The 14,720-nt window shown below is 42.3% G+C and overlaps 1 protein-coding gene across 1 annotated transcript in view; it reads left to right on the forward strand.

The window, feature by feature from the left end:
• The first annotated feature begins 490 nt into the window (after nucleotides 1–490).
• The window catches only part of LOC126481826 (WAS/WASL-interacting protein family member 3-like), a 56,218-nt gene continuing 41,988 nt past the window's right edge, over nucleotides 491–14,720 (forward strand). The window contains exon 1 of the mRNA XM_050105785.1: nucleotides 491–672. Within this exon, the coding sequence (XP_049961742.1) occupies nucleotides 491–672 (182 nt within the window). The remainder of the gene's footprint in view (nucleotides 673–14,720) is intronic.

Here is a 14,720-nt window from a genome sequence, read left to right on the forward strand (position 1 = left end):
CTACTGGGCTAGCATGGCTCATTTTTTCTGATGGGAACTTCAAATGACTTTTTGCATCCATGCCACGTTGAGCTGCTAAAATGTTCCAGGCAAAAGGAGTTGCGGCACGATTTTAGGAAGTATCGCTTGACGTTTTCCACCTCAGTGTATATGTAAATAAGAAAATATTTCCTACAAAACTAATCTTATTTTCCCCCCACCCCATCTAACAATTTAGATGTTTTACAGCTCACTGGAGAGAGCTGAGGTGGTCCAAAAAAGAAACACAATAAAAATTAATTATTGCACAAATTATTGGTATTTATCAAGTGTCACAGTCTTCATCATCACCATTTCTGCTGCCTCAGCTGACTCTGCTCGGCCATGCTGAACAACAAGGTCCTTGTATCACACCTCTTGATTTGCTACTTAGATACACCACCATGCAGCACTTCTAATGCCCTAACACTGCCACGAGCACCCATGGGCATTGCAAGCTGGTGGATTAACCATGCCCAACCAGCCTGCCCAACAGCCCATTCCAACTCTGCCCTCCAGCCCACCAAACTGTTTGCCTGCCAGCCCACAGTGTGATGGGCACCATCCCCATATGCCACCAGCACCACCGTCACTGTTGCCTCTCCCACTGCTGACACATGAAGGCATCAAATCCAACAGAGGAGGAGATAACAAGTATTGCACCGCGAGGAGGAGCAGGAGTTAACACTTGCGCTGATTCTGTCCTCTGGCAGCAGTCAGCATCCAAACATGAAGAGTTAATAAAAAAACCTGCAGCCCCTGTATGTAAAAGAATATGGTTTTTGATTCATAAACAGAATCGTAATCTAAACAAGTTCCTTAGCTGCAGTGACTATGTATACAAAATATTTTTTCTAAGTTACGCACACTCCTGCTAACATTACATACTGTATATGTACTGCGGCTTATTATTCATTCATCCAATCATGTGAGAACTCTCGAAAGGTAGGCATACCGAAAGCTGTAGCAAGCCAGGCCACAGGTGAGAAGATGTCGGCCAATGTGAAATTAATGTTATTTCACGTGACCTACAGTCTTAACATCTGTGACAGCAAGTACATCACTTTGGGAATGACGAAACATTGTGACTTCTATTAAGTGATGGTTTTAGAAAATCCAGGATATACTTCCACCTTAGCCCAAGGATGTGCCAACTTTCCATCGCTGATACTGGGTGATAATGTGATTCCTGCAGGGGATTTTGCGCCAACAATTAAACTGCATAACGAGAGCGAGTACAACCACGTACATGAGGACGCCTTTAAAATTGTAAAGTGTAACAGTTGTAAGTAGGCTGTTTAGGTTTTTATGTTGGTAACGCCACGTAGCGCTCTGTATGAAAATCAGTGACTGTGCTGTGTGCAGTCTATGGCTGGTTCGCATTGTTGGAATATTTGGTATTGAAGTGTTGGGCAGTTGGATGTGAACAGGGTGCAGCGTTGTGCAGTTGGAGGTGACCCGCCAGCGGTGGTGGATGTGGGGTGAGAGATGGCAGAGTTTTGAGAGAGGACGATCTGGACGTGTGTCCGTCAGAAAAAGGAAATTTGTAACACTGGTAAATGAATTGTTTGTTCTCTACCAAAATCCTTCATTTGCTAACTGTGCCTATCAGTAGTTAGTGCCTTCAATAGTTAGAATCTTTTATTTAACTGGCAGTATTGGCGCTTGCTGTATTGCAGTAGTTTGAGTAACGAAGATTTTTGTGAGGTAAGTGATTATTGAAAGTCAGATTGCGTTGCACTAAAGATATTGTGTGTCAGTTTATTGTTGAACAAAATAAGTAAAGAGAGAAATGTCTGAGTACATTCAGTTTTGCTCAGCTGTTTAAAAATCAAATAGCGTAAGAGGTTTTCCAGCACAGTCATTTATAAATTTTCTAAGTGGACGTTACACAGTTACATGATCCAGCCAGCAGTAGAATGTCGACTAAACTGGCAACCGTGTGTCTATCGATTCTATGAGAGATTATGGAGCAATCTGTTAAAGTCAGCGCGTAAAACTCCCTGTCCACCAGAAGACATAATTCCTCAACTCCATGACTCATGTTGTGCTCCAGTACAAGTCAGTACAGATGAACGGACTGTGGAAGATATATGCACAGAACTACATTAATATTTAAGTATGTTCATTTTGTTTTGTTTTTTCTGTTATCAGTCTTCTGACTGGATTGACGCAGCTCACCAAGATTTCCTCTCCTGGTCTCACCTCTTCATCTCACAGTGGCACTTGCACCGTACGTCCTCAATTATTTGTTAGATGTATTCCAACTTCTGTCTTTCAGGACAAGTTTCTACCCTCTACACCTCCCTATACTGTCATGATGGTTTTTCTCTGATGTCTGAACATACGTCCCATCATCCAGACCTTTCTTCTTGTTATTGTTTTCCATGTCCCTTTTTCTGCCGATTCTGCAAAGAACTTCCTCATTCTCCCTAAGGCTTCTAACCCCTTCTTATTTGGTTTTCTCATTGTCTGTGATTGACAACCATACGACGCTGTGTTCCAAATGCACACTGTCAGAAATTTTTCCCTCTAATTAAAGTCTGTATTTCATACTAGTAGATTTTTTTTTTAGTAGAAACACCTTCTTCGTCTGTGCCAGCGTGCTTTTTATATCACCGTAGCTTCGTTCTTCACCGATTATTTTGCTTCCAAGCGAGGAATTTCGTAAAATTGTACTTTATGATCACCAATATTTATGATAAGCTTCTCACTACTTTCATTTCTGCTACTTCTCATTACCTGCGCCTCTTTCTGATTTACTCTCAATCCATTTTGTGTACCTATTAGACTGTCCATTCCATTCAACAAACCCTGTAATTGTTCTTTACTTTTACTGACGATAGCGATGTCATCGTCGAATCTAACCAGTGATATCGTTTTACCATGAGTTTTAAACCTAGTACTGACCCATTCTTTTATTTATGTCACTCCTCTTTTGGTGTATAGATTGAAGATTAGTGCTGCGTCCCCTAATATAATGTAATATTTATAATTAAAAAAAGTAAAAACAGTATAAAGCCCATGTGTGGTACCGTAAGCACGTACTCCTTACCATGACAGAGTGAAAGAAACACGCTCATGACAGGGCCCTCTAAGTGACTGACTGGTACTGGAATGATACTGAAACTCATAACAGGAAGAAGAATGGATCACTACTGCACAATAATATACATCCTTTAACTGTGACACAATCCGAGTGTGGGAAGCCAAATGTTGTCATCCGAATGTTAACACATCCTGAGGGGGTCTGCTTGGAACATGTTTGTATAATCTCAAAAACAAATATTTTCGTTTCAGCCACCATACAAATGTTGATGTCCTTTATTTAAGCCAGAAGTATTCCAGGATTACCACTTTCAAACAAGACAATCTGAATTTAAAACTTATTTACCAAGTACAGGTAGCAACTGACATGACATTCTATGAATTTTTTGCCAAAAGTGGGGTTTACTAGAATCATACACAGTATGCCTTTCTCGCCATGTACAAAACGTGAAAGTTGAATGAAGGGCGACACAGGCGAAACTTCCAGTAGATTCTCTCTAAGGGATATGGTTCTAACATATAACATTGTCAGATATTGCAGGCTATGGATAGTTCCTCATGAATGCAGTTGACTCCTTCTAAGTTGGTTGTTCATAGGCTAAACATTCGTTTATAAGTTGACAGATAACTGAAGCAATCAACATAAGGTTCACGGACTTGGATTACATTATCAAAGCAGCAGCCTTGAAAAACAAGACATACATGTACTGTATGAATCCAAGGTAGAACAGTTGAAGGACGCAATCCATTGATAGAGCCATATGTGGAATGGGAAACTGAAGCAGTCAACAGAAGTCTCACTGTGTGATGAACGGCACTGGCTGACTTTATCAAGACAACAGCTATGAAATACGAGTTGTACAAATCCCTGAGGGGTCACTCGAATGAACGAGTCCACTGACATGAAACTGAGAACAAGACATCACTACAGCTAGTCCCAGAGTTCATTGTGGCGGTACGCCACATAACGTTATAGAAATGATATTGAATAAATTCGCAAATACAACAAAACTGACGTCGCAACGAAACAAACATTGTTGTTGTTGTTGTGGTCTTCAGTCCTGAGACTGGTTTGATGCAGCTCTCCATGCTACTCTATCCTGTGCAAGCTTTTTCATCTCCCAGTACCTACTGCAACCTACATCCTTCTGAATCTGCTTAGTGTATTCATCTCTTGGTCTCCCTCTACGATTTTTACCCTCCACGCCGCCCTCCAATACTAAATTGGTGATCCCTTGATGCCTCAGAACATGTCCTACCAACCGATCCCTTCTTCTGGTCAAGTTGTGCCACAAACTTCTCTTCTCCCCAATCCTATTCAATACTTCCTCATTAGTTATATCTACCCATCTAATCTTCAGCATTCTTCTGTAGCACCACATTTCGAAAGCTTCTATTCTCTTCTTGTCCAAACTATTTATCGTCCATGTTTCACTTCCATACATGGCTACACTCTATACGAATACTTTCAGAAATGACTTCCTGACACTTAAATCAATACTGGACGTTAACAAATTTCTCTTCTTCAGAAACGCTTTCCTTGCCATTACCAGTCTACATTTTATATCCTCTCTACTTCGACCATCATCAGTTATTTTGCTCCCCAAATAGCAAAACTCCTTTACTACTTTAAGTGCCTCATTTCCTAATCTAAATCCCTCAGCATCACCCGACTTAATTAGACTACATTCCATTATCCTTGTTTTGCTTTTGTTGATGTTCATCTTATATCCTCCTTTCAAGACACTGTCCATTCCATTCAACTGCTCTTCCAAGTCCTTTGCTGTCTCTGACAGAATTACAATGTCATCGGCGAACCTCAAAGTTTTTATTTCTTCTCCATGAATTTTAATACCTACTCCGAATTTTTCTTTTGTTTCCTTTACTGCTTGCTCAATATACAGATTGAACAACATCGGGGAGAGGCTACAACCCTGTCTTACTCCCTTCCCAACCACTGCTTCCCTTTCATGTCCCTCGACTCTTATAACTGCCATCTGGTTTCTGTACAAATTGTAAATAGCCTTTCGCTCCCTGTATTTTACCCCTGCCACCTTTAGGATTTGAAAGAGAGTATTCCAGTCAACATTGTCAAAAGCTTTCTCTAAGTCTACAAATGCTAGAAACGTAGGTTTGCCTTTCCTTAATCTTTCTTCTAAGATAAGTCGTAAGGTCAGTATTGCCTCACGTGTTCCAGTGTTTCTACGGAATCCAAACTGATCTTCCCCGAGGTTGGCTTCTACTAGTTTGTCCATTCGTCTGTAAAGAATTCGTGTTAGTATTTTGGAGCTGTGACTTATTAAGCTGATAGTTCGGTAATTTTCACATCTGTCAACACCTGCTTTCTTTGGGATTGGAATTATTATATTCTTCTTGAAGTCTGAGGGTATTTCGCCTCTTTCATACATCTTGCTCACCAGATGGTAGAGTTTTGTCAGGACTGGCTCTCCCACGGCCGTCAGTAGTTCCAATGGAATATTGTCTACTCCGGGGGCCTTGTTTCGACTCAGGTCTTTCAGTGCTCTGTCAAACTCTTCACGCAGTATCGTATCTCCCATTTCATCTTCATCTACATCCTCTTCCATTTCCATAATATTGTCCTCAAGTACATCGCCCTTGTATAGACCCTCTATATACTCCTTCCACCTTTCTGCTTTCCCTTCTTTGCTTAGAACTGGGTTTCCATCTGAGCTCTTGATATTCATACAAGTCGTTCTCTTATCTCCAAAGGTCTCGTTAATTTTCCTGTAGGCGGTATCTATCTTACACCTAGTGAGACAGGCCTCTACATCCTTACATTTGTCCTCTAGCCATCCCTGCTTAGCCATTTTGCACTTCCTGTCGATCTCATTTTTGAGACGTTTGTATTCCTTTTTGCCTGTTTCACTTATTGCATTTTTATATTTTCTCCTTTCATCAATTAAATTCAATATTTCTTCTGTTACCCAAGGATTTCTACTAGCCCTCGTCTTTTTACCTACTTGATCCTCTGCTGCCTTCACTACTTCATCCCTCAAAGCTACCCATTCTTCTTCTACTGTATTTATTTCCCCTATTCCTGTCAATTGCTCCCTTATGCTCTCCCTGAATCTCTGTACAACCTCTGGTTCTTTTAGTTTATCCAGGTCCCATCTCCTTAAATTCCCACCTTTTTGCAGTTTCTTCAGTTTTAATCTACAGGTCATAACCAATAGATTGTGGTCAGAGTCCAGATCTGCCCCTGGAAATGTCTTACAACAAACATTATCGAAGAAAAATAAGCAATACTCTGTAATCAATTAATATAATCTACGAATGCAATTGCAGTCTCTATTTCTTTCGCGAAACGAGAAACTTCAATGAAGGGCGACACAGGTGAAACTCTCAGGTGATTCTCTTTACAAAATAGTGTTCCAACATACAACATTGTCAGTGTATGGGATCGCCCACTCTTCCATTTTGTTTCTTCGTAGTGTAAGAAGCCATTTTGTGACGAGGCACGAAAACGTGTAAGTTCCATGTAATATTTAGTCTAAATATAATCAAATATTACTTACAAGTGTTGTAAAGTTTTATATGTACCAACCCCTATACTCACGAAGTGGCAACATCAATGTTTATGTGCAACATTGGTGCACAGGTCAGCTCCATTGTTCTAAATGATAACGGCCCAGAGTCGTAATAAATATCTTAATGTTTGCTAATTTTGACAAATAAAGATAGATGTAAATGTAAGAGAATTCTCCTGATTAGCGGTTCTTCCTTTGCAACAGTAAAAATAATAAGTTTTTCCAATATTGAACCGCAAAATGGTTCAAATGGCTCTGAGCACTATGGGACTCAACATCTGAGGTCATCAGTCCCCTAGAACTTAGAACTACTTAAACCTAACTAACCTAAGGACATCACACACATACATGCCCGAGGCAGGATTCGAACCTGCGACCATAGCGGTCACGCGGTTCCAAACTGAAGCGCCTAGAACCGCACGGCCACACCGGCCGGCCATTGAACCACAATTTGATTAAAGTAACTTAAGTGAATTTTTTAATCTCCACTCAACAGAAATTTCGAGAATTCTCATAGCCTTGCGTTTTCACAAGAGTGAAATTAATTATCAAAATTCAGTCTCTATAAGAAAAAGTACAACCGTACATCTAGAATTTTGCATGTTGGTGGTATCTTTTAATATAAAAACATCGTGTCGTGCATAATAACTGCTAGAAGTACCACAACTGAGTCACTGACGTAAATTATTTTGCAGTTGTGAAGCAACCAGAATAACATTAACTCCAACTTTTCGTAACATATACATATAAATACCAATACATATAAGAACCATCACAGTATATCACACAATCTCCGAACTCGTTTACTATGCAGAATCATGTGACAAAATACAAAACCATAGAGGCACGGATGGTTATTTATCAGAAATTATGACTGATAAATTAAGTCACGGCTGCAAAAAACTAACACGAATTCTTTACAGACAAGTGGAATAACTGGTAGAAGCCATCCTCCGGGAAGATCAGTTTGGATTCCGTAGAAATGTTGGAACACTCACCCTGCGAATTATCTTAGAAGTAGATTAAGGAAAGGCAAATCCATGTTTCTAGAATTTGTAGACTTAGAGAAAGCTTTTGACATTGTTGAATGGAATACCCTCTCTTTCAAATTCTGAAGGTGGCAGGAGTAAAATACAGGGAGCAAAAGGCTATTTACAATAAGTACAGAAACCAGATGGCAGTTATAAGAGTCAAGGGGCATGAAAGGAAAGCAGTGGTTCGGAAGGGCGTGAGACAGGGTTGTAGCCTATCCCCGATGTTGTTCATCCTGTATATTGAGCAAGCTGTAAAGGCAACAATAGAAAAATTTGGAGTACGAATTAAAATCCATGTAGAAGAAATAAAAACCTTGAGGTTCGCCGATGACATTGCAATTCTGTCTGAGACGGCAAAGAACTTGGAAGAGCAGTTGAATGGAATGGGCAGTGTCTTTATAGGAGGGTATAAGATGGATATTAACAAAAGCAAAACATGGATAATGGAATGTAGTCGAATTAAATCGGGCGATGCTGAGGGAATTAGATTAGGAAATGAGACACTGAAAGTAGTAAATGAGTTTTGCCATTTGGCAAGAAAATAACTGATGATAGTCGAAGTAGAGTGGATATAAAATGTAGATTGGCAATGGAAAGGAAAGCATTTCTGAGGAAGAGAAATTTGTTAACATCGAGTATAGATTTAAGTATCAGGAAGACTTTTCTGACAGTATTTGTACGGAATGTAGCCATTTATGGAAGTGAAACATGGACGTTAAATCGTTTAGACAAGAAGAGAATAGAAGCTTTTCAAATGTTGTGCTATAGTAGAATGCTGAAGATTACGTGGGTAGATCACGTAAATAACGAAGAGGTACTGAACAGAATTGGGGAGAGGAGGAATTTGTGGTACAACTTGACTGAAAGACTGGATCTGTTGGTAGGACATGTTCTGAAGCATCAAGGGATCCCCAATTCAGTATCGGAGGGCAGCATGGAGGGTAAAAACCGCAGAGGGAGACCAAGAGATGAATACACTAAGCAGATTCAGAAGAATGTAGGTAGCAGTAGTTACTTGGAGATGAATCAGCTTGCACAGGATAGAATAGCATGGAGAGCTGCATCAAACCACTCTCTGAACTGAAGACCACAAAAACAACAACAACAACAACTAAATTAAGGCAACTGAAGCAACGTCATTCTCCCTCTGAAACGTTTAGAACTTGGAAGAGCAGTTGAATGGAATGGGCAGTGTCTTTATAGGAGGGTATAAGATGGATATTAACAAAAGCAAAACATGGATAATGGAATGTAGTCGAATTAAATCGGGCGATGCTGAGGGAATTAGATTAGGAAATGAGACACTCCTACAGGTTAGGTATGGAAGCAGAAGAGGAGGCGGATGAGTATCCGGAGGAGGAGGAAGAAAAGAAGAAGAAGAAGAACCAGAAGAAGAAGAAGGATATACTATTAGCTATTTAGTTAACCAGCATATTGCTCCTGAAATACTGTGTAGGTGCGATGTAAAGGATGATACAAGATCAACCACATATCCTTGTATCTGTCACGTAGAAGAAGGTGTAATTGGATGAATGACGAACACTAACTTCATTTAACGAAGGTTTATTCAGCACCTGCACATACAAGAACGCGGAGCGAACTGCCCCCGGCCAGAACACATACGGTATATATACAGTTACAGAACATTCCCATACAATGATTCTTGACATTCTAGAATGTACTCGAACCAAATATAGAAATTAAAATGTTTTAGGTCACGTGCGTTTTGATCTCACGACCTTACATGCAACAATGTAGCATCATAACCACTGCCCCACGGTGACTGTGCTACAGAGCTTTTTTTGCGACATTGCTCCCTCCTTAAGAGAACAGCGTCTCGGTGTTAAGTTCTTCTACCCGGGAACGAGTCATCGGTCCTGCATACTCCTACTCCCGATGACTGATGTTCGCCCTGGCGGTGATCTTCTTAGAACTTCCTTTGCCGCTACGCTCTTCGTCACCTTTCCGCTTGTTTCCTGTCGCTGGAGCTTCGAATTTACCCTGGGTTGCAGGATCCTTATAGGGCTTTATTCAAAGGACGTGGACTGTATCTTTGGTCTTTCCTCTTCTTGTGTTGGCGTCGAAATCCTCAACTTTTTAAGTAACATCAGACAACTGTATTATAACCTTATAAGGTCCAAAGAAGCGCTTGAGGAGCTTCTCAGACAGACCAACCTTCCGAACAGGAGTGAAGATCCAGAGGAGGTCTCCGGGTTGGTAGACAACAGGACGGTGGCTCGCGTCATGCCTTCGGCGATCGTTTTCTTGAGCCTGCAGCGTGCGGAGTCGAGCTAACTGCCGAGCTTCCTCAGCTCTGGTTAACACCTGGCCGATGTAGACGTCGTCCACGTCGTCAGTACGTAACGGAAACACAGTGTCCATCGTCGTAGTCGCCTCACGCTCATGCACCAGGAAACATGGCGTAAATCCTGTGGTGTCTTTTTTGGCGGTGTTGTAGGCAAACGTCACGAAAGGTAGCTCCTCATCCCAGTTGCTCTGCTCAACATTGACGAACATTGATAGCATGTCGGCCAAGGTCTCATTAAGGCGTTCAGTAAGCCCGTTAGTTTCCGGATGGTAGGCAGTCGTCATGTGATGAGTAATGTTGCACCGACGGTTCATCTCTCTCGCAAGATTCGACTGATAAACTTTCCCTCGATCCGTAATTAGCGACCTTGGGGCACCGTTTTCACGGCTTTTGTAATGGCATAGCGTGTCAGATAATCAGTGCAAACAATAATCCATCTACTGCCAGCGGCAGACGTTGGAAATCGTCCGAGGAGGTCAATCCCATCATGCTGGAAAAGGGGTTTCGGCTGCTGGAATTGGTATGAACTACCTTTCTCCTCTGGCACTCTCGACAATGCGACACGTAGTGACGGACACTCCTAAATAAACCTGGCCAGAGAAATCTCTTGCGGATACTATCGTATGTTTTAATAAATCCTTAATGTCCAGACTCAGGTGTGCCATGCAATTTCTGTAGAACATCTAAGCGCAAGTGGTTCGGAATCACTGGTAACCACCTCTTTCCAAAAGGACCAAAGTTTTTCTTGCAGACTAATCCATTAACTACCTTAAACTGTCATTTCAAATACTCTGACTGATTTAAGGCAAGCATAATTTGAGATATTTGGGCGTCTTTCTTCTGCTCAATAGAGACATCCTGGATTGCAGCGAGACAGTCTCTATCTTCATCAAAGTCTTGATGGTCTTGCACAGGGTTTCTTGAGAGACAGTCGGCATCTTGGTGTTTTCTTCCACTTTTGTACACTATGGTACTCTTGAAGACGTAGTGCCCACCTGGCGAGTCATCCTGTTGGATCATTAAGACCTGCCAAACAACAATGTGAATGAAAATTCTGGGAACAATGTGAATGATGGTCGGTAACAATTGTGAATGGCCTTCCATAGAGATACTGTCGAAATTTGCACATGGCCTAGATCACAGCTAGACATTCTCTTTCTGTAGTTGAGTAGCTTCTCTCGGCTTTTGTAAGTGTCCTAGAAGCACAGGCTATATCCTACTCTTTCCCATCTGAAATTTGCACCAGAACAGCACCCATCCCATACCCACTGGCATCTGTGTGTAGTTCTGTAGGTGCTCTCTCATCATACAGACCAAGTACAGGGTCAGTCGTCAGAGCTTTTCGCAGCACATCGAAAGAATCTTGTTGAGCACCACCCCAGATAAATTTATTATCGACTTTTAACAACTCTTGGTGTGGCCTGTCTTTGATACAGGAGTCTTTGATAAAACGACGGTAATAAGAACATAATTAGAGGAAGCTTCTCACATCTCTAATACTTTTAGGAATAGGAAATTCCATTTTAGACCTCACATTTTCTGGGTCTGGCCGCACACCTTCGCTTGACACAAGGTGCCCAAGTATTTTGATTTATTTTGCTCCAAAGAGACACTTTCTTGGATTAAGTTTCAGTCCACCTTGTTGGAGACACTTACGAACGGCCCTCAGTCTTTTTATGTGTTCATCAAATGTCACTGAGACCACTATAATGTCATCTAAATACCAAAGACGCATCGTCCACTTCAGGTGACTTCGAAGATTATCCATCATCCGTTCGAAAGTTGCCGGTGCATTACACAAACCAAACGGCGTTACCTTAAACTCATACAGGCCCTCAGAGTTGCTGAATGCAGTTTTCTCACGATCAGCCTCATGTACTTCGATTTGCCAGTATCCCGAGTACATGTCCATGGTTGAGAAAAACTTAGTCCCCTTCAGACACTCTGGTGCATCGTCAAATCGTGGAAGAAGGTAAACGAACTTTTTAGTTATCTTATTAAGTGACCTGTAACCAACACAAAAGCGCCAACTGTCACCCTTCTTACTGACGAGAATCACTGGTGACGATCATGGGCTCTGAATGATGTCATTCTTCATCATTTTCTCTACCTCGTCGCGAATTATTCGACGTTACGTTGCTGACACACGATATGCTCTCTGGCTTATTGGTTGATGGTCTCCAGTGCTAATCCCGTGCTTCACCGTCGATTTGTCTAATTTGCCGTTCAGCTGTGGATTGAAGCATTCAGAGAACTCTTGAACAATGGCAAGTAGCTTCTTCTGTTGTTCCTTATTGAGATCTGGTGATATTCGAGCTAGAAGATCTTGTCTCGTAGTGGTAGCGCTATTTTCGCTCACAGTCTCGACATGGGAGTTTTCTATGACCCTCAACTGTTCTTCAATTAACGGCTCAGAGTTTGATACGTACATGCGTCTTGGAAGGATCTGTGGTTCTCGGCGACAGTTAACTATCCACAATTCACTGAATCCGTTCTTAAAAGAGATGACCAAGTTATTCTTCAGTGGTATGCTTCTCGTACATTCCTCTACAAGATCCATGGGTTGATGCATGGCATGACACATGACAGTTACCTTTCTAGCGCTGACTACAGGAATGATCACTTCATCCAGCACACATAGTCTCCACACACTCGGATGCACATCTTCCTGTCCACAGTACCTCATCTCGTCTAGCATACTCTTCGAGCGACCGCAATCTATAATTGCCTGAGGAACATTCAAATAGTCCCATCCGAGAATGACGTCATGACTACACTCTTGTAACACGATAATTTCTAAGGGGTGTATACGGCCACTGATACCCAAACGAAAGACACATCTTCCTGTAGGTTTTACATATTTCCGATTAGCCACCTTCAGCAGAGATGTTTTGCTGTCGACAAATACGATTTTCTCCAACTGGCGACGGTACTTCCCCGAAATGACTGAATATGATGCTCCAGAGTCCACAAGAGCTTAGGCTAGTCGGTCATCCATGAGGATACCGACGTAGTTTCCTATCATTTTGTACTTATTGACGGCAGAGGATTTTTCATCTTCGGCGGCCTCATTTCTAAGGAAGGTCGCACGGTTTAATTTTCCAGGTTGTGGTAGCTAGGTGATCGGCTGGATCTTCTAAACGGCGATGGAGACCTTGAGCGGCGTGTTGGGGAGCGTCCTCTCCAGCGGTTAGCTTGCGGTGATGGTGACCTTCGTCATCCTGCACCCACATCTTCTTGTTCATCTTCGTCGTCCCGGAGTTGGCGTCGGCTAAGATCGGTCTGCTGTCATCTGGCGCGGGCGCCATAAAATGTCCGCCGCCTTTCTCGACCAATAGCGCACCACATGTCCCGATCGTCAGCAGTGGAAACATACTGGCTGGTTATCCTGGGTCCTCCAGACGTCAGTCTTCCTTGGTGCCTGAACGGGTTTCTCATGGGGCATTGTAGGAAACTAATTTCGCCTGGATCTCGACTTTTCACCGTTTTAAGGGGAAGTGAAGGACGAGAGACTGCGTTCAATGTCTGCTCCACTTCTACATCTACATCTACATCTATACTCCGCGAGCCACCTTACGGTGTGTGGCGGAGGGTACTTATTGTACCACTATCTGATCCCCCCTTCCCTGTTCCATTCACGAATTGTGCGTGGGAAGAACGACTGCTTGTAAGTCTCCGTATTTGCTCTAATTTCTCGGATCTTTTCGTTGTGATCATTACGCGAGATATATGTGGGCGGTAGTAATATGTTGCCCATCTCTTCCCGGAATGTGCTCTCTCGTAATTTCGATAATAAACCTCTCCGTATTGCGTAGCGCCTTTCTTGAAGTGTCCGCCACTGGAGCTTGTTCAGCATCTCCGTAACGCTCTCGCGCTGACTAAATGTCCCCATGACGAATCGCGCTGCTTTTCGCTGGATCATGTCTATCTCTTCTATTAATCCAACCTGGTAAGGGTCCCATACTGATGAGCAATACTCAAGAATCGGACGAACAAGCGTTTTGTAAGCTACTTCTTTCGTCGATGAGTCACATTTTCTTAGAATTCTTCCTATGAATCTCAACCTGGCGCCTGCTTTTCCCACTATTTGTTTTATGTGATCATTCCACTTCAGATCGCTCCGGATAGTAACTCCTAAGTATTTTACGGTCGTTACCGCTTCCAATGATTTACCACCTATGGCATAATCGTACTGGAATGGATTTCTGCCCCTATGTATGCGCATTATATTACATTTATGACCTATTTAAGCGTCCCGGTTGTTTGCTCGCCGTGCAATCCAAGTGCCTTCTGAACTTTCTCTCTCACCATCTGACGAAGAATACTTGTGAGATCAGTTTCTTCCTCCATCACAGACATCGATACGACGTTTGGAAGCCGTTCAAACTTCTTGCGCGTAATTCTTTTTTGATGCATTGTCTCGATATACTGACACCATTTTATGAAGTCGAAAATAAACGGCTCTGAGCACTATCGCACTTAGAACTACTTAAACCTAACTAACTTAAGAGCATCACACACATCCATGCCCGAGGCAGGATTGGAACCTGCGACCGTATCGGTCGCGCGGTTCCAGAATGAAGCGCCTAGAACCGCTCGGCCACAACGGCCAGCTTATGAAGTCGTCTGCTGTCGAAACCTCCTTCAGGAGTTGGGCTTGATACATGTCCTCAGCAACACTCTTCATGAGATGTGCAATCTTATCTTCCTCCTTCATTTTAACATCCACTATTTTACGCAGCTTCAAGACATCTTGAATGTAGG

The sequence above is a fragment of the Schistocerca serialis genome, chromosome 5 (genome assembly GCF_023864345.2).
Source record: "Schistocerca serialis cubense isolate TAMUIC-IGC-003099 chromosome 5, iqSchSeri2.2, whole genome shotgun sequence".
In the NCBI taxonomy this organism is placed as follows: Eukaryota; Metazoa; Arthropoda; class Insecta; order Orthoptera; family Acrididae; genus Schistocerca; species Schistocerca serialis.